Raw genomic sequence first — 19660 nt, 5'->3', positions numbered from 1 at the left:
ACGTCTTTTGTTTCTCCTGTAAAACACTGACTTCAGTGATGCCTCTTCTCTTGGCTGTCTGAGCAGTCCTGGAAAAAAAAAACACTGGCAAACCTTTGTTCTTCACAGAATTGCCTCCAAACATGTTAAAAATGAAGACTTTTTCAGTTACACTCCCTGCCCCCAAAACAAAACCAAATGAAAACTATATATGTAAGTCACAGAAGTGATGCAATATACTCAAAACCCAAGTGAATACCTATTAACTGTATAGTGCATCATCAGAAGTAGGAAGGTGGCACCGTCATAACAGTTAGCGAGATTACAGGCCTTTCGTTTCACCGGTTTTTGCTTATACTCATTTTCTCACCATGTATTTGTATGTATTATAGGAATGACCTTAGGGTTTCACATAAGACTTACTGCTATTAATCACGTGATTCCTTGATTGCTCAGCATACTGCTGTGAAACGTGGTTTTCCTTTCTCTGCTTATATGTTGGGTTATTGGACAGGCTTATGAGTTATACTAAATAATCTGCAAGTGACTTTTCTACAGCGTGGGCTTCCTTTGCCTCTTCTTTTTCTTTTTCTTCCTACTTCTCCTTCCTTTTCTCTTTTTCTTCCTTTTTCTCCCTGGCTCTCTCTTGATATCTTCAGTAGTGAGGGAAGGGTCAGGAAGAAGGGTGTTTTTTTCATTTAAATATAAAAAGGAAGAGTGGCTTTGCCTTATCCATCAAGAATAACTTTACCAGCCTCACTTCCTATTAAAAATCTATAAACCCACAGCTGTTCCACTAGTTAAAAATGAATATTTTCTTGCTGCCACATAATGGCATTGTCTGGTCTTTCATACTTTAAAATCACACCAATTTACTGTTTTCTTTCTTTCTTTTCCTACTTGTTTCCAATCTTATATTTATAGCAGTGCTCAGAGGAAGGAAAGAATAAATGTAATCAGTGGTATAGAGATGATTAAGGGGGCCGAGTGGTGGCGCACCTGATTGAGTTCACAGGTTACAATGCACAACGACCCAGGTTTGAGTCCCTGGTCCTCACCTGCACAATTGGTGAAGCAGTGCTGTAAATATCTCTGGTCTCTCTCCCTCTCTACCTCCCCCTTCCTTCATGATTTCTGGCTGTCTGTCCAATAAATTGATAAAGATAATTTAAATTAAAATATCTGCATGGCAAAAAAAATGAGAGAGGGAGAGATGATGAAGTATGCCTAAAGTATTTTGAACTTAATGTATGGCCTTGGTAAGTGCTTAGACTCCCCTTGGCCGCTTCTTCTTTAAGACGATATTTGTAGGGTTACAGTAACTATCTCTACTTCAATCTTGGCACATAGTAATATATATATTTTTTTTTAATGAAAAACAAATTAGAGGGAGTCAGGCGGTAGCGCAGCGGGTTAAGCACACATGGCGCGAAGCACAAGGATCTCGGTTCGGGCCCCCGGTTCCCCACCTGCAGGGGAGTTGCTTCACAAGCAGTGAAGCAGGTCTGCAGGTGTCTCTCTTTCTCTCCCCCTCTCTGTCTTCCCCTCCTCTCTCCATTTCTCTCTGTCCTATCCAACAACGACAGACATCATCAACAACAATAATAACTACAACAATAAAACAAGGGCAACAAAAGGGAAAATAAATAAATATTTAAAAAATTAGAATGTGGTTATGTTGGTATTAAATAACAAGTTATTTGGATCAGGACTATGTTAATCTCTTCCAACCCGTTAATTTCTCCAAATAATTCTAGTTGGGTAAACATTGTGTAGTGCTATTATTTAGTATAAATATTGGACCACATTGATATTTATATAGAGTCACATATTTAACATTTGGGCAGTGTATAAAGAAGGAGATTATACTCAGGAAGGTTTAACTCTGGAGTTTCAGTTCTAGGAAAACAAAGCAAGATAGAACAAATAAACAAAAAAGCCTTTATTCTCCCCCACCATCACCATGCTACTGCTTTTATCTAAGAGTATAAAGTGCTATTTTTCTTTAATGTGTAGGTAGAATGACAGTCTCAGCATGGTATCAGCAATAGTATTAAAAGGTATGTTTTTTTCCTAGCCAGTTGCTAGTTAATGATTCAGCATTTTACAGGTGATGCTTCCTGGTTGGCCAATTATTTGTTTTCTTTCACTCAGCCTACAGTATCGTATCTGTTGACTACACTACCTTCCATCTAGATAGCAAATATAAACTAAATAAAAAAAAAACCAAAAGCTTAAAGACACAATCAGGTATCAACTCCATAGTGGTGTTTTCTAAGCAGGAAGTGTTCACCTGTGTGAAGTTAATGGGTGGAGCTCTACCAGTGAAGCCTGCTCTGCAAGTATGAGTTTGGAAGGGCGTTCCTGTGGCATTTCTGTGGTATTATAAAGCAGAATGTGCTGAGAGGGAAGGATTCAGCTGGGGAAAGCGCACACACACACACACACACACACACACACACACACACACACACACACACACACACACACACACACACACGCTGGCTCTGCCGGAATAGGATCCAAAAACAGCCACGAAAACTGCTGAAAGAAAGACCTGAAAGCAGACCTGAAAACCGAAAGTTCTGTGAGATTAGGCTTGGAGTTTTCCGGTGGTGGATTAGGTCGGAGCCAGGGTGACTATGATTCATTCAGTATGCCTTTGCATGGACTGCAGAGCTCTCCTGTCTGGAATCCACTGCTAAGTGCAGTCATTTGGAATAATTTTTAGTGCTGAGCCTGAGACCTGTGCAGCTTCAAGAGGTAAGGACGTCTCAATCAGTGAGGTGTTTGACTCTTAACTACCATCAGCATATTTCCCTGGGACTACTTTTATAATACATTTCAACACATGTTTTTTGGTTGCCTTTAGTGTAATGCTTAATTATTTGACTATCTAGAAATTGAGTAATAATTGATCTTTAGTATATGCTGTTTTTGTAGAGAAGTACAACTTTTTTTCTTCATGTAGATTGTACCACAGGAGTATCAAGCAATAAGGAAACAGGTCTTCTGTTTTAAGCCAGGTTATTTCTTAATGTTTCCTAGATCTTAGGTTAATGTATGGATGTTTTATGATTAAAAGAATATACCTTTGGTTCATGAACAACCAGTGTATATCATCTTTTTTTTTCTTGATGAAGTAATATTATTGTAATCATTGACTATGGAAAAGGATAGTAAAGCTATAGCACTGCTTTACTAAAAGATGTTGGCACACCGTATAAAGAGACTTCCAGTTAACATAATGACATGATTTTTCTGTTGCTAACTTCTGTTATATGTTCTGTGCATATGCACCCTTCCCTTGTGACTTCAGTTCTGAATTGAAAGGAGACAACAGGGTCAGTTAAACCTGATTTGGGAATCAAAGTAAGATCCTGGTTATCCTGTACTATGCAACATTGTTCCAAGTTTTCTATCTAAGGTGAAACTATAATAAAATTAGTTCTTATTGACACTGAGTTAGTTCCAAACACACATAGATTCATATAGTTAGCCCCAAGTGATAAATATTATTATTATTATTCCCATAGTATATCTGAGACAGTTGAGATTTAAATAGGTAAATGTTCAAAAGCTTGTAAATTGGGAAGTGATCAAGAGAGTGGATTCAAACCCTCAGGCCTACCTGACTCCAAATCTCTTTTTATTACCCATACCAAAGTTCACCTTTAAGTTAAATTTAATTTAAATTAAATTTAAATTAAACTTTCACCTTTAAATTAAAAAAAAAAGAAAGAAAAACTTCATTAGTCTGAGTTTTCTAAATATAAAACATCCCCCATCTCTTGGGGGGAAACAAACCCCAGTAGAAACTCCTATGAGCATATCAGTGCTGCATGCCAAATTCCATAGCTTAGTATAGAGTGCAGGTTATATGGCCTCAGCGTGACTCTGATTACATTGGAATCTAATAAAAATGTGTAGCTTCAAGAAAATTGAGATATCTAGAACTTGATACAGTATTTTGATAGTCTTTAGGTTTTCATGTTAACTGATTTCTAAAAATTTGTAGTTGATATACTTTAAATTTTGAGAGAATATACAAGTATATCAAATATATGTATACAAATATATGTGTCCTCATGAAATAGTAGTATTTAAGCTTCCTATCAGACTAGTTTATCCCAGAGTAAAACCTAGATTATTTTAAAATTCTTGCCAGGGAGGCTTTTATAGTCTCTATGCTATATTCCACTCTAGTATTAGAATCCTTTAGTGTCAAAAGAGTTTATATCCACTTCATGTTTCCTCCTACTCTCTTCTGCTAAAATGCAAATCTTCTTGTTCTGTATTTAGAAATGAAATTAGTCATAATGTCTTATATAATAACTGAGGTGTTAAAGTCACCAAGTTAAAAAAAAAAGAAACAACTTTGTTTTAAACAATGTTAGGGAACAAAATCACATTTATTGTTTTAATTTGTAAGTTAATCTATGGGGGGGGGGCTCAGTATCAGCTTTAGCCAGAAAAATGTATGGCTTATTTAAATCATTAAGCCAAGTGTGAGCTTTCTTGGGTATTTGCAACTTAAATTTTTAGCTCCTGCAAAAGGTAAACACATTATGTAAATAGTAAGTGTCTTATCTTACCCTGACGGCCATTTTCTCAAGGGAACTGTGAATTGTAAAGATCTAAACCCCCATGCCTTTCTTTTTTTTTTTTTTAATTTTTTTTATTAAAATGGAAGCATTGACAAAACCATAGGATAAGAACGGTACAACTCCACACAATTCCCAACATCAGAACTCCATATCCTATCCCCTCTCCTGATAGCTTTCTTATTCTTTAACCCTCTGGGAGTATGGACCCAAGGTCATTGTGGGTTGCAGAAGGTAGAAGGTCTGGCTTCTGTAATTGCTTTCCTGCTGAACATGGGCATTGACAGGTCGATCCATACTCCCAGTCTGCCTCTCTCTTTCCCTAGTAGGGTGGGTCTCTGGGGAAGCGGAGCTCCAGGACACATTGGTGGGGTTGTCTGTCCAGGGAAGTCTGGTCTGCATCATACTAGCATCTGGAGCCTGGTGGCTGAAAAGAGAGTTAGCATACAAAGCCAGACAAATTGTTGAACAATCATGAACCTAAAGGCTGGAATAGTGCCGATGAAGAGTTAGGAGTGGGGGGTAGTTTCCTCCATTTTGTAGCTAGCTAGTAGACATATTTTAGTTATATCCCAAAGGACCTGTGGCTATACTAGTTTTGGTTTTTTTTTCCATGAGCCTGAAATCTGATATGCAGGTGGATCCAAGTTATTGTCTAGGGAGATGATGTCATGGCTGGAAAAGGACCAGAAAGCTGGATGAGGGAAGAGAGTAGCTCCCAAATATGGGAAAGGGGTATAAATACTGTTGACTGTAAACCCCATGGATTTGATGTGGTCTGGGGCCCCCTTGCCTTTCTGTGCTGTCTTCATACTCCAGCAGGAAAAACAGCAACATGGCATTGCTATCGTTTCATTTCATTTCATTTTTAATCCTGAAAAAGATATGTTTATATTCAAATATCCAAATGTTTTGGTTAACCACAGGCATGACATTCTGCTTAAGAGTTGTGCTGGAGCCCAGGATATAACTTTAATGGACAAGCTCATGACTACAGACTTTACATGTGGGAGGCACTGGGTTTTATCACACACACACACACACACACAGAGAGAGAGAGAGAGAGAGAGAGAGAGAGAGAGAAGTTATGCTGGATGGATATTCTGAAGAAGCAATTTGTGGCCTATTTTCTGATTCTCTTCTTATCAGTGGATTGTTCTTATCTCTTATGTATCTAAAAAAAAGGCTCTCAAATTTTTCCCAGATTTCTTTTTCTGTTCTCTTCATAGCATCCTTTTGCATTCCCATCAGTAATGCCTCTTGAAATATCTTCTGTCTTAAGTAAATGGAAGCCTATTTGACTTATGTAACTGTTAGCAGCTTCCCAATTTTTCAGTCAGGAGACATTACTGTCGGCACTATTTTTAATTTAGCATTGCATAGAAATGACATATTTTGAATTAGTGGCTATTTCTCTTTGAGGTTGGAATGTACAGATAGATATCAAGACTTGCAGCCATCCACATTCCAGAACTGCATCCCTGTGCTGCTCCTGGATAGTGCTTTTGTGGCAGTTCCCTGCAGCTGTCACATGCATAAGTTGAAGAACTGGGCTTTTTTTTTTTTCTTTCTTTCTTCTGTTCCAAAATAATTTATGATATATGATTAAAAAAACACAACTTTGTACTTTATAATTCTGCAGTGGCTTCAATAGTATATTCAACTTTAATACTCAGATTTATTTATAGATTTTCGACACCTACTTTGGGGTGAGGGGGGTAATGGAAGCCAAGGCTAAAGCTGCTGCTCTTCTGCTTTAAAAAATCGGAAATGAATTCAGTGGCTCTTAGAGGAGTGAAGGGATTTTCTTCCACAAAGAGAATTTTTATTATGACTTTGGTGTTTACCCTTTCCATGCATGCCCAATTATATCAAGAACATTTTCCCATCAATAAGAAAAAGACAATCAGATAGAAAAATGAGCAAAGATAATGAACATTTCTTTCACTGAAGAAAATGGAATGACCAGGAAACATACAAGTCATTGCACAGCCCATTAGCATGTAGAAAAGTACATCTTAATGTAGACTAAAATTTCATACTGATCAGGCTGGCAAAAATGAAGAAGTCCAATAGAATAATAGATAGGATGAAGATAGGAGCCAATGAAGTGGAAAATATGACTAGGTGAGATATAAGGGATGCATCTATATCTGTAGTCTTTATCTTTTCTATTAAAAGGACAAATCTTGGGAAATAATTTGGTGAAATAATAAGATTTAAATGAACTAAATGTGGAAAACAGAAATGTTATGCATGTATAAACTATTGTATTTACTGGTGACTCTAAAACATTAATCCCCAAATAAAGGAAAAATGTTAAAAATAAATAAACTAAATGATAGTATATATATGTTGTTTTTTTAAATAATTTATTTCTTTATTGGAGAATTAATGTTTTACATTCAACAGTAAATACAATAGTTTGTACATGCATAACATTCCCCAGTTTCCCATTTAACAATACAACCCCCACTATGTCATTCATCATCTTTCATGGACCTGTATTTTCCCCACCCACCCACCCACCCCCGAGTCTTTTACTTTGGTGTAATACTCCAATTCCATTTCAGGTTCGACTTGTGTTTTCTTTTCTAATCTTGTTTTTCAACTTCGGCCTGAGAGTGAGATCATCCCATATTCATCCTTCTGTTTCTGACTTATTTCACTCAACATGATTTTCTCAAGGTTCATCCAAGATCGGCTGAAAATGGTGAAGTCACCATTTTTTACAGCTGAGTAGTATTCCATTGTGTATATATACCAGGTTTTGGCTATTACAAATTGTGCTGCCAAGAACTTATGTGTACACAGATCTTTTTGGATGGATGTGTGGGTCCTTAGGATATATCCCCAGGAGGGGAATTGCAGGGTCATAGGGTAGGTCCATTTCTAGCCTTCTGAGAGTTCTCCAGACTGTTCTCCACAGAGGTTGAACCAATTGACATTCTCACCAGCAGTGCAGGAGGGTTCCTGTGACCCCACACCCTCTCCAGCATTTGTTGCTGTTACCTTTTCTGATGTATGACATTCTCACAGGAGTGAAGTGATATCTCATTGTTGTCTTGATTTGCATTTCTCTGACAATCAGAGACTTGGAGCATTTTTTCATGTGTTTCTCGGCCTTTTGGATCTCTTCTGTGGTGAATATTCTACCCAAGTCCTCCCCCCATTTTTGGATGGGGTTATTTGTTGTCTTGTTGTTGAGTCTGGCAAGCTCTTTATATATGTTAGTTATTAAACTCTTATCTGATGTATGGCATGTAAAGATCTTCTCCCATTCTGAGAGGGGTCTCTTGGTTTGGGTAGTGGTTTCTTTTGCTGTGAAGAAGCTTTTTAATTTGATGTAGTCCCATAGGTTTATACTTACCTTAGTCTTCCTTGTAATTGGATTCGTTTCATTGAAAATGTCTTTAAAATTTATGCGGAAAAAAGTTCTGCCGATATTTTCCTCTAAGTATCTGATAGTTTCTGGTCTAATATCCAAGTCCTTGATCCACTTGGAATTGACTTTTGTATTTGGTGAAATACAGTGATTCAGTTTCATTCTTCTGCATGTTTCAACCCATTGTTTCCACCATTTGTTGAAGAGACTCTGCTTTCCCCATGTAATAGTCTGAGCCCCTTTTTCGAAGATTAGATGTCCATATGTGTGGGGCCTCATTTCTGGGCTCTCAATTCTATTCCACTGGTCAGTGTGTCTGTTCATGTTCCAGTACCAAGCAGTTTTGATGACAATGGCCCTATAATACAGTTTGAGATCTGGGAGTGTGATGCCTCCAGTTCTGTTCTTTTTTCTCAAGATTGTTTTGGCAATTCTAGGTCTTTTCTGATTCCAGATAAACATTTGTAGAATTTTTTCTATTCTCCTAAAAAATGTGCTTGGGATCTTGATGGTGATAGCATTAAATTTGTAGATGGCTCTGGGTAATATATTCATTTTGATTATGTTAATTCTTCCAACCCATGAACATGGAATATCTTTCCACTTCTTTGTGTCTTTCAATTTCTTTGAGTAGTGACTCATAATTTTCAGTATACAAGTCTTTCACTTCTTTGGTTAGGTTTACTCCTAGATATTTTATTGTTTTTGTTGCTATAGAAAAAGGAACTGATTTCTGGATTTCAATTTCTATTATACAAGCACACACTAGGAAACAAGAAAAGGCACAAATAAACAGCCTGATTGCACATCTTAAAGACCTAGAAGAAGAACAACAAAGGAATCCTAAAGCAACCAGAAGGACAGAAATCACTAAAGTTAGGGCAGAAATAAATAACATTGAGAATAGGAAAACCATACAAAAGATCAATGAAAGTAAATGTTGGTTCTTCGAAAGAGTAAACAAAATCGACAAACCTTTAGCCAGACTCACAAAACAAAAAAGGGAGAAGACCCAAATAAATCGGATAGTAAATGAAAGAGGAGATATCACAACAGACACTGCAGAAATTCAACATATCATGCGAGGCTTCTATGAACAACTATATGCCACCAAGCTAGAGAACCTGGAAGAAATGAATGATTTCCTAGATACCTACCAACTTCCAAAACTAAGTAAAGAGGAAGTGGATAACATGAACAGGCCCATCACAGCTAATGAAATTGAAACAGTTATCAAAAATCTTCCCAAAAATAAAAGTCCTGGACCAGATGGTTTTACAAATGAATTCTACAAAACTTTCAAAGAAGAACTAATACCTCTACTTTTAAAAGTCTTCCAGAAGATTGAAGACACTGGAATACTCCCTTCCAGCTTCTATGAAGCCAACATCACCCTGATACCAAAAGCAGACAGGGACACAACCAAAAAAGAAAACTACAGACCAATATCTCTGATGAACATAGATGCAAAAATATTGAACAAAATTCTAGCCAACTGGATATAGCAGTATATCAAAAAGATTGTTCATCATGACCAAGTGGGGTTTATCCCAGGCATGCAAGGTTGGTTTAATATACGTAAATCAATCAATGTGATCCACCACATCAATAAAAGCAAGACCAAAAACCACATGGTCATATCAATAGATGCAGAGAAAGCCTTTGACAAAATACAACATCCCTTTATGATCAAAACACTACAAAAAATGGGAATAGATGGAAAATTCCTGAAGATAGTGGAGTCTATATATAGCAGACCTACAGCCAACATCATACTCAATGGTGAAAAACTGGAAGCATTTCCCCTCAGATCAGGTACTAGACAGGGCTGCCCACTATCACCATTACTATTCAACATAGTGTTGGAAGTTCTTGCCATAGCAATCAGGCAGGAGCAAGGAATTAAAGGCATACAGATTGGAAGAGAAGAAGTCAAACTCTCCTTATTTGCAGATGACATGATAGTATACATGGAAAAACCTAAGGAATCCAGCAAGAAGCTTTTGGAAATCATCAGGCAATACAGTAATGTTTCAGGCTATAAAATTAACATTCAAAAGTCAGTGGCATTCCTCTATGCAAACACTGAGTTAGAAGAAATTGAAATCCAGAAATCAGTTCCTTTTTCTATAGCAACAAAAACAATAAAATATCTGGATATATATTGTATTCACTTAAATTTCTGCGTAATCAAAGTATTCATATATTTTTTTAATTTTTTATTTAAGAAAGGATTAATGAACAAAAACATAAGGTAGGAGGGGTACAACTCCACACAATTCCCACCACCCAATCCCCATAACCCACCCCCTCCCATGGTAGCTTTCCCATTCTCTAGCCCTCTGGGAGCATGGCCCCAGGGTTGTTGAGGGTTGCAGAAGGTGATTTAATCTTGAATTGCAAAATTATAGGATAATAGAGGTATAATTCCACACTGTTCCCACCACCAGAGTTCTATGTTACCATTGGATATGGCAATAGTTTTCTCAAGGTCATAGATATGGGTTGACTATTATTTCTATAGCTGCGTGCATGTGCGCGTGTGTGTGTGTGTGTGTGTGTGTGTGTGTGTGTGTGTGTGTGTATTTCTCCCCCCCCCCTTTTTTTTCCTATGGTCCTACCTTCTCTTCCTTTCTGAGTCACATCTACACCTATTACTATTTCCAAATGTCTTTCATTTTTCTTCTTCTCTCTCTGGTACTGGATAATTGGAGTTCAGAGCCCTGTAGTCATTTCCCCCCTAACATTTCTCCCCATCTGAGAGTATGGACCAAAATTCTTTATGGGATGCAGAAGGTGGGAGTTCTGGCTTCTATAATTGCTTCTTTTCTGGACATTGGGGTTGGCAGGTTGATCCATACCCCCAGCCTATTTCCATCTTTCCCTAGTGGGGTAGAGCTCTGGGTAGGTGAGGTTCTAGGACACACTGGTGAGGTCATCTGCCTAGAGAGGTCAGGATGGAATCACAGTAGCATCTGCAACTTGGTGTCTGAAAGATACAAAGATATTGAAGATAAAAGGCAGGGCAAAGTGTTTAAACGGGAACCAAACAGTAGTGATAGAGCAGCTGAGATTAGGGATCTTGGGGTGGAAAGCTAGGAAGTCTATTTTAGGTATATTCCCAGGGGCCCATGACTTCAGTAATTTTTGCCTAAGCTTGCTAGTTACCATGCAGGTGAACTAAAAATACTGTCTGGGAGGATGATGTCAGAGTTAAGAATAGAACTAGAAAACTGGATTAATGTAGAGAGTAGCTCCCAAGCTGGAAGAAAATATAGAAATACAATTAGCTGTTTACCCCATCAACCTGGCCCAGGGCCCATATATATATTCATATTCAGCACAGGAGCCTGTGTAACCTCTGAGTCCTTGTCAGTCTGAGCTTGCAGTCCATGATAACAGCTGGGAATATTCTAGACTCCACTCATTTCAGGGCCAGTCTTCTTCAAGAGATACAGTAGAATGACCCAGACTCCCTTTGGAGAATGGGATGGTCCTTATCATTGCTACTTTATAGTGAGGGTAAGGTCCTTGAGAGGCCCACAAGAGGGCTTATGATGATGTTCCTGATAGTAATGACCAGTGACAGTTGAGAGAAGGATCTGTTCAAGATCTTGGCCCATAGTGTTTATGGGAGAATCCTCCAGGACACCCCATCACCTGGGGCTCTAGGTCAGCAACCTTCTAAGTAGCCACCACATTAAAGCTGAGCATTGCACAACAAGTTTTTTGTCCCTGCAGTTTAATTTTTTCTTAAAATTCACTTTTCAGATATTCTTTTGAAGATTAGAATATTTAGACAATTAGCCCATGTATGTAAAAAAAATGACCTTTTTTGATGGCTTATAAGATCTTTCTTCGCAGGTTGATATGAATTAATTAGTGTGCCTTGAGTGAAAGTAAACTTATGGAATTCCAAGTTAAAAATCAAGTCCTTTTAAATCAAACATAAAATATGTTAAAGTTTACAACAGACTTAGAATTTGTGGAAGTTATAAGAGAGTCTTAAGAGGTTGGGTAGTATTGCATCAGGTTGAGCAATTGTTACCATGTGTGAAGACCTAAGTTCAAGCCCCCCAACCCCCACCTGCAGGAGGGAAGCTTCACAAGTGGTATATCAGTACTGCAGGTATGTCTCTATTCCTTTCCCTTCTTTCTTCCTGTTCTATAAAATAAAAAGAAAGGGGAAATATGGCCAGCTGGAACAGTGGATTTGTAGAACAGGCACCAAGTCCCAGCAGTAACCCTGGTAGGAGGGAGAGGTTGAGAGAGAGAGAGAGAGAGAGGTTGAGAGAGAAATGTAAATATATGGTTCCGTTGCTTGTTTCTATCCCCCCCCTTTAAATTTCTGTCAAATTGTAATCTGTATTGAAGAGCTTTGAAGGATTGATAGGATATTGTGCACAATTGTGAGAATTTGTTGGATATGCTAAACATACACTCAAACTTTATCATACCTTAGGCTTAATTGGGCCAATCTTCTTAGTATAATATATCTTTATTATGTCTACTTGCCTTTCTTTTGTTACAGATCTTAGGAATTGATGCAGACAATAAAATCTAATGCTGAGACCTTTAAAACTAACTCTGCTCATTTTCCTTTATATCCCTAACCCAAGCCCAGACTTCTCTTAAGTCAGTTCAGGAGATTTCTGAGAACCAATGAAGAGATTTCAAGTTTAGGTGAAGAATTATAAGAGCAAGAATTTCTGGGGGTGGGGGGGTGCACCTGCTTGAGCGCACATGTTACAATGCACAGGGACCAGGCGCAAGCCCCTGGTCCCTACCTACAGGGAGAAACCTTCGCAAGTGGTAAGGCAGTGCTGCAGATGTCTCTCTGTCTCTTCCCCCCTCTCTATTTCTGACTGTCTCTATCCAATAAATAAAGACAATAAAATGATTTAAAAGATTTATTTAAAAAAATAATTGCTGGAAAAATACTGCACATATGGAATTAGGAACACCCGCTGCTTCTCCTCTCCATGTCAAGGTTCACTGTGACTTAATGGAACTGTGTGTTTTTTTTTTAGTATATCCCTGAAAACTGGTTGGTGGTATCCTAAAGATTTACTTTAGAGATACTAGGTTGTGTGTCATACTGCTAATGCTTTTGACATCTGGAAAAACTGGTCTGTTCAGATACCTCAGGTAAAGAGATCACAGATATAAAATCTGTTGCGTCTAATATGAAAGAGATTGATCATTGTGGTGCATGTTATATTCTAACTCTATAGAATTTAGATATAAAATGATTTTTTTGCAAGTTTCTTTTTTTTTAAATATTTATTTTATTTATTTATTCCCTTTTGTTGCCCTTGTTGTTTTATTGTTGTAGTTATTGTTGTCGTAGTTGTTGGATAGGACAGAGAGAAATGGAGAGAGGTGGGGAAGACAGAGAGGGGGAGAGAAAGACAGACACCTGCAGACCTGCTTCACTGCTTGTGAAGCGACTCCCCTGCAGGTGGGGAGTCAGGGCTCGAACCGGGATCCTCATGCTGGTCCTTGTGCTTTGCACCACCTGCGCTTAACCTGCTGTGCTACAGCCCGACTCCCATAAAATGATTTTATAGCTCCTCTTAGTTCATCATAATTATAAAGTCTTCATAAGCATATATAAATACGTAATTGTCTAAAACTTAAGTCTCCTTTCTGCCTGCCTCCATAGAAGTCTTTTTATGTTATTGTACTTTGCACCTCAAAAGGTAGTTTTACCAGCTTTTTTTTTTTTTTACTAGTTTGTTATAATGAACAAGGATACAGTGGGTAGGGGAACACAGTGTTTAAAAATCCAAACAAGTTCCTTTTTTTACTATTGGGCTATTTAGGATATTCTTGAAGGAAAATATAAAATGAAGAAAAATTAATCTTAAGAGATGCTTAACATTTAGAAGTGTCTTTAAATCATCTCCAGCTATGAGTATAACTGAACTGAATATACTTTATTACCTCAAATTTTCAATGCAAATGAAATTTAGCTATCTTGGCAGACACCTAGATTTAATTATGGAAACCAAAACTTCCCACAACACTCTACCACAGTGGATTAGAATGTCAGTTATATTAACAATAACAGCAACACTAAAGCTGTATTGACATCTCATTTTTCTTTTGGAGACTTGAAAATCATTTAAGACTATATGTGAGGACCAGGTGGTGGTCACCTGGCTGAGTGCACAGGTTACAGTGCGCAAGGACCCAGATTCGAGCCCTTAGTCTCTACCTGCAGGGGGAAAACTTTGCGAGTGGTGAAGCAGGTCTGCAGGTATCTCTCTATCATCCCCTACCGTCTCGATTTCTGGCTGTCTAACCACTAAAGATAAGAATAATAATATAAAATTTTAAAGACTGTATGTCTAGTCACAGTTGTATTATTTTATTGTCTCAGATAGGATTATAAATGTATAGGGAAGAGCCCACACCCATCTTTCCTACTCCCACCACAAGTATAAGTTTAAAATGCTCATTATTTTTAGTTAAAAAAAAAAACAAGTAACAAAGCTAGGTGACCACACCAAATAGAAGCCAGTATTGTGCATTAGCAGCACAGTATCTCAGTGCTTTTCAAGAGCCAGATACGTCACAGAATTGCCGCTGATGTCTGCCACCTCACATAATTCTGATTCATATTGTGGCTCTTACTTTTGTCTGTATACTTTCTAAATTATTCAGATGTTTAGGACAAATAAACACAAACACTTTTTTGCTCCAGTAGAAAAAGATAACCAGATGTCTGTGTTCTGAAGCCTAACTTGGCACACCAAAAGCAGAGTCAAAGATCCTCATTGTTCTGGAAAATTCCAGTTTTGGACAGGCCACCCTGTAAGTAGTAGGGTTTTATTGTATGTGAGTTTGATTGGAGGATCATGGTTATACATCTGTTCCCATGCAGTTTGCATTGAACTGTGAAGATGTATCTTTACTGGTTAGCAGTTTCATATATGATATAGCTAATCTGAAATAAACGTATTCCTTTCTTTAGTAGTGGGGCCTCCAGCTAAATAAGGCAGACTACTCCAGGGGCTTTTTTTTTTTTTAACACTCTTCTAGATTAGTACTGAAAATCATTACTCCCTTCTGTGGGAGTGTAACTTATGTACTTGTAGATTTGAGGTTTTATAGCAAACTATACACTTTTTTATTATTATTGATTTAATGATGATCAACAAGACTGTGGGATAAGAGGGGTACAATTCCCACCACTCGAGTTGTGTATCCCATTCTTTCCATTGGAATCTTTCTTGTTCTTTATCCCTATGGGATCATGGACCCAGGATCATTATAGGGTGCAGAAGGTGGGAAGTTTGGATTCTGTAATTGCTTCTCCGCTGGACATGGGTGTTGGCAGATTGATCTATAGTCTCAGCCTGTTTCTGTCTTTCCCTAGTAGTATATGTCATGTTTCCATCTGGAAGTATTGAGTATTCTAGAAAGTAAAGGCCTTCTAAATACGTAAGTGTAACAATAATACATAAGCATGATGTAATAGTATAATGTCAAATTTATTAGAAACCAAACTCAGCTCATTTTGAAAATGTATCAGAATTATTTAAAAATTGTGTGGAAAATCTTTAAAATGAATAGAAGTGTTTTGCTGGCCATTTTCAAAGAGATACTAATACATAAACTAATCTGTTAGCAATGTAAATTTCCCAAGTACACTATAAGTGTTATAGTAGTGGAGAAGAGAGCAAGCATATCATTTAATTTTACAGCAAGGTATATCAGGTACAAGACAGGTAATTTACTCAAGTTTCAGAGTATCAGAGCATCAAAGTTGCATTGATAAATCAATGCAAATTCAGGTAATTGATATAGAAAAATAATTTTTTTTGTGGGGAAGATAGCCTAATGGTTATGCAAAGAGACTCTTGGCCTGAGACTCTGAGGTCCCAGGTTTAATTCCTTGTACAGCCATAAGTCAGAGGTGAGCAGTACTCTGGCCAAGGGGGCAGGGTAAGGGGAGATTAAAAAAAAAAATTGCTCATTTAGTGTGTGCAGTTTAAGATTGGGCTGTTTTGTTCCAGTTTTCCTGAGACTTTCCCTGGTCCTCAGTCTTGATAAGTCTCATATTCTAAGATCACCTCAGTTATGGGTAAACTGGTTTCTTACTCTCATGAAGTCTGTAGGTTAAATGCTTATGTATTCCCCTAAAATGTGTAAAGCTTCAAGTCATTCATTTGGACAGAAAATTATTTTCAGCACAAAGAATTTTTATAACAGTTTTCATCAGTTCAGGGGATTGAAGGTTTGGGTTCACTCAGGTGTCTACAGTAGAACTCAGTGAGAATCTCAGTAATCACTGCAAACCGAGTAAGGGGATTGAGGTTATGTGGTTTAGTCTTCTCTGCAATTAATCTCTGAGCTTATTATATTTATTGTATGTTTTCTTTTAATGTAATTTTTCTCTGTAGACTGTACTCTCAGCAAATCAATCAACGACGCCCCCCCTCCCCCGGCTGTGGATTTGCTTTTAGTCCTTTACTGTTGTCTTTGTAATAAACTAATCAATAGAAATGTTTCACTGTGTATTACTTACCTCCTGATCTACAAAGAATTTAAGGTAATTTAGCATCTGTCAATGAAAGTTAATAGACAACCTGAAGCTTTTGTTGTATGTATGCTCTTATGTTCATATAGTCATTAGTTTGATAAGTATTCTGTACCATGATGGGACTGTTATCTTTATAAAATGAAAAAAAAAAGGGGGAGGAGTTGTTTCTGTTTTAACTTTTGCCTAAGAAATTACAAATGTTATGAAAATTTCTAACCACCAAGCAGCGTTTTAGAAATTGAATAGAAAGGCAAACCACATGTCCAACATTTTAATGATGAAGATCTACAAATCAGTACATTAGGATAAGTCTCAGATCTCAGTCATAGTCCTGCAGCATCTTTAGATACAGATTGGGAAGATGGCTGATTTCCCAAGCTTGATTTAAGATTACAGTTAAAATAAATTTGCTCTCAGCTCCATCAGGCAAGATCTCAGACTGCTGAGCAAAAAGGATAGGTTCGTGATGTTATTTCAGAAGCGGCTGCTTTCTAAACTACTATAATTTCATACAGAATCTAAAATGTACCTGTATTCGATTGTTTTTATAGGTAACTATTTCTGTTATCACTAAAGTATAACCAGTTGCCACAACAAGATAATTTCTTTCTCTGTATTATTATTTTCTAGTGTCTAAAAAGCACGGCAAACTTATTACTTTCTTACGCACATTCATGAAGTCTCGACCGACGAAACAGAAGTTGAAGCAGCGGGGAATCTTGAAAGAGAGGGTGTTTGGTTGTGACCTAGGGGAGCACCTTCTGAATTCTGGGTTTGAAGGTAAGAATGAAATTTGTAAAGTTTAATTTTAGTTCCACACCTCACTACATTTACTGTAAGCAATTATAAAGTAGACTGGCAAAGCATTGCTTCAATTATGTTCAAATCATGTATTGAAGTTTTTCAGGTAGTAGACTTTTGTTCTAGGGGTAGCTGAGCTCAAAAAGAGGCCTCAGAATATACTTTGGCATCAGAAATGCTTATAACCTTTTTTAAAAGACTAAAACATTCACACCACTGGAACAGTACAACTGTTGACATTATTTTTATCTGGAAAAAATGGAGTTTTCCTTTAAAATTTTTTTAAAAATAGCACCTTCATATATCATTTCTTTTAGAGATGCTAGATCATAAAGAAATTATCTCAGTAATTACCAGAAATAGATGATTGTGAAATTCTGGATCCTAACAGAAGTACCCGTTATAATTTTTTTAGAAAACCAGTAGTGAAACCTAGTAGAGATACTATTAATACCAAGTTCAGATTAAGACTTTACTCATTTCATAAGGAGGAATACCAGTCTACTTACACTATGAATTTATTGAAAGCTATGTCATCTTCCTAAGGTGATGACAGAATGTAATTTTAAACAGTTATACCCAAGCTAATACCAATATAGTGTAATTATTAAAACAAACCAAATGAACAGAAATTCTGAAAATTATTATTATTATTTTTGCAGCTAGTCAAAATACACATAGAAATAAAGCCAATGAGAATACCAAAGAGTATTTAGCATGAAGAAAATCAACAGTAGACCTGGAGACATCTAGTTTTACCAGAGTTGGAAACTAGAATAGTATTAGTACAATCAATAAGGTGTTGAAGAAGCAGCTAGGTTGTCAGTAGTCATTGTAAGAATTCACTGTGATAAGGTGTGATCTTAAAAACCAGCTTCTGAGATGTCACTTGTTAAGTCTGTATTGAGAAAATGACTAGCAATTGGGGGGGGGGATCTTGCTTTGTGCCATTGAGAATTCCAGAAGTATAATAGAATTACTTTTTTCTTTCTTGCCTTTTTTATAAAAAAAAAAAAAATCAAAGCACTGGGGAAGCAATTACAGAAGCCCCACCTTCCACCTTCTGCAACCCACAATGACCTCGGGTCCATACTCCCAGAGGGATAAAGAATGGGAAAGCTATCAGGGGAGTGGATGGGATATAGAGATCTGGTGGTCGGAATTGTGTGGAGTTGTACCCCTCCTATCCAATGGTTTTGTTAATGTCTCCTTTTTTAAATAAATACATAAATACATAAAAATCAAAGCACTGCACTGCTCAGCTCTGGTTTATGATGGTGTTGGGGATTAAACCTGGGAGCTCAAGAATGAGAATCATTTGCATAACCATTATGCTGTCTCCCAAGTCCAGAATTAACTATTTTAAACTCATAGAAATATGAAACAGATTTTTTAAATAAAAAAGATATAGTAATTTTCTCAGATAAAAACTAAAGAGATAGTTTTAAATATATGATTTCCATGTAGGGAGAATAAATATAAAGGAAATATACCATAGACTGAAAAGGTATTTGGATATGATTTAAAAAAATTGTAAATGTAGGATATAAAAATTCATTTAGATTTGTAATAAAATTGAATCCTGGTACAAAAGAATGGGGGAGAGATAATAAACATAATTTCCACAATGAGGGAGTAAAGAAAATACAGAAAAATATTTGTGTTCATTTTCAATCATGAAACTGTTTTTAAGCAATTTAAAGTTACAGCTCACATCAGTAGACACTACAATGACAAAATTATTTTCCTAAATTGTGATATCCAGTGCTTTTTAGAAGTAACTAGTTTTCAGGTAGTTCTAGTTTTCTTGGGGGTGTGTGTGACTTGGGCCGTCTGCATGCATGATTTCACCACACACTGGGCTGCTTTGCCACTCAGGTAGAGAGACAGAGGGGCAGCGAGATGCCACAGCAACGTTCCTTCCTCTGCCGCTGTAGCACCTCCATTATAGTGCAGGGGCTGGAATCTAGCTGCTGTGCATGGGAATGCAAGGCACCCTAGCCAGTGAGCTATCTATCCATCCCTGGATTAGGACCCTCTCAGAAAGCATTTTGCCACTCTATAGCAAGCGATTTTATAGTTTTCTGTTCTTGTAGCAGTGTTCTTTTAGGAAATTATTCTGAGGTTATAATCCAGTAGGAACAGAGGTATTCATTATAACATCATGTACGAGAGCAAAAATTAATTTGAACACTCAGCATTTAGGGAAATTGATGTAAACATGAAGCTATTTAAAACTAGTTTGGATGTGTGTATAAGTTTCTAAATGTTATATGTGAGCAGTAGGTACACCTTTTTTTGAAAAGTATAGCTATTGAGGTGACATGAAAGCAATAATGT

The 19660-nt window shown here is 37.1% G+C and overlaps 1 protein-coding gene across 4 annotated transcripts in view; it reads left to right on the top strand.

The window, feature by feature from the left end:
* Positions 1-19660, top strand: part of ARHGAP32 (Rho GTPase activating protein 32) — a 232498-nt gene that overhangs the window by 178604 nt on the left and 34234 nt on the right. For 3 of the 4 annotated variants that reach the window (XM_060180176.1, XM_060180175.1, XM_007539507.3), the window contains one exon: positions 17150-17299. In XM_060180176.1, coding sequence (XP_060036159.1) covers positions 17150-17299 — 150 coding nt within the window. Of the gene's footprint in view, positions 1-2416; positions 2743-17149; positions 17300-19660 lie in introns of those variants that run through there. The other variant, XM_016184998.2, reaches the window with a different exon arrangement.

Source organism: Erinaceus europaeus, chromosome 20, assembly GCF_950295315.1.
Source record: "Erinaceus europaeus chromosome 20, mEriEur2.1, whole genome shotgun sequence".
NCBI lineage: Eukaryota > Metazoa > Chordata > Mammalia > Eulipotyphla > Erinaceidae > Erinaceus > Erinaceus europaeus.
The sequence above is the reverse complement of the archived record's forward strand: the minus strand, read 5'-3'. Positions and strand labels throughout refer to the sequence as shown.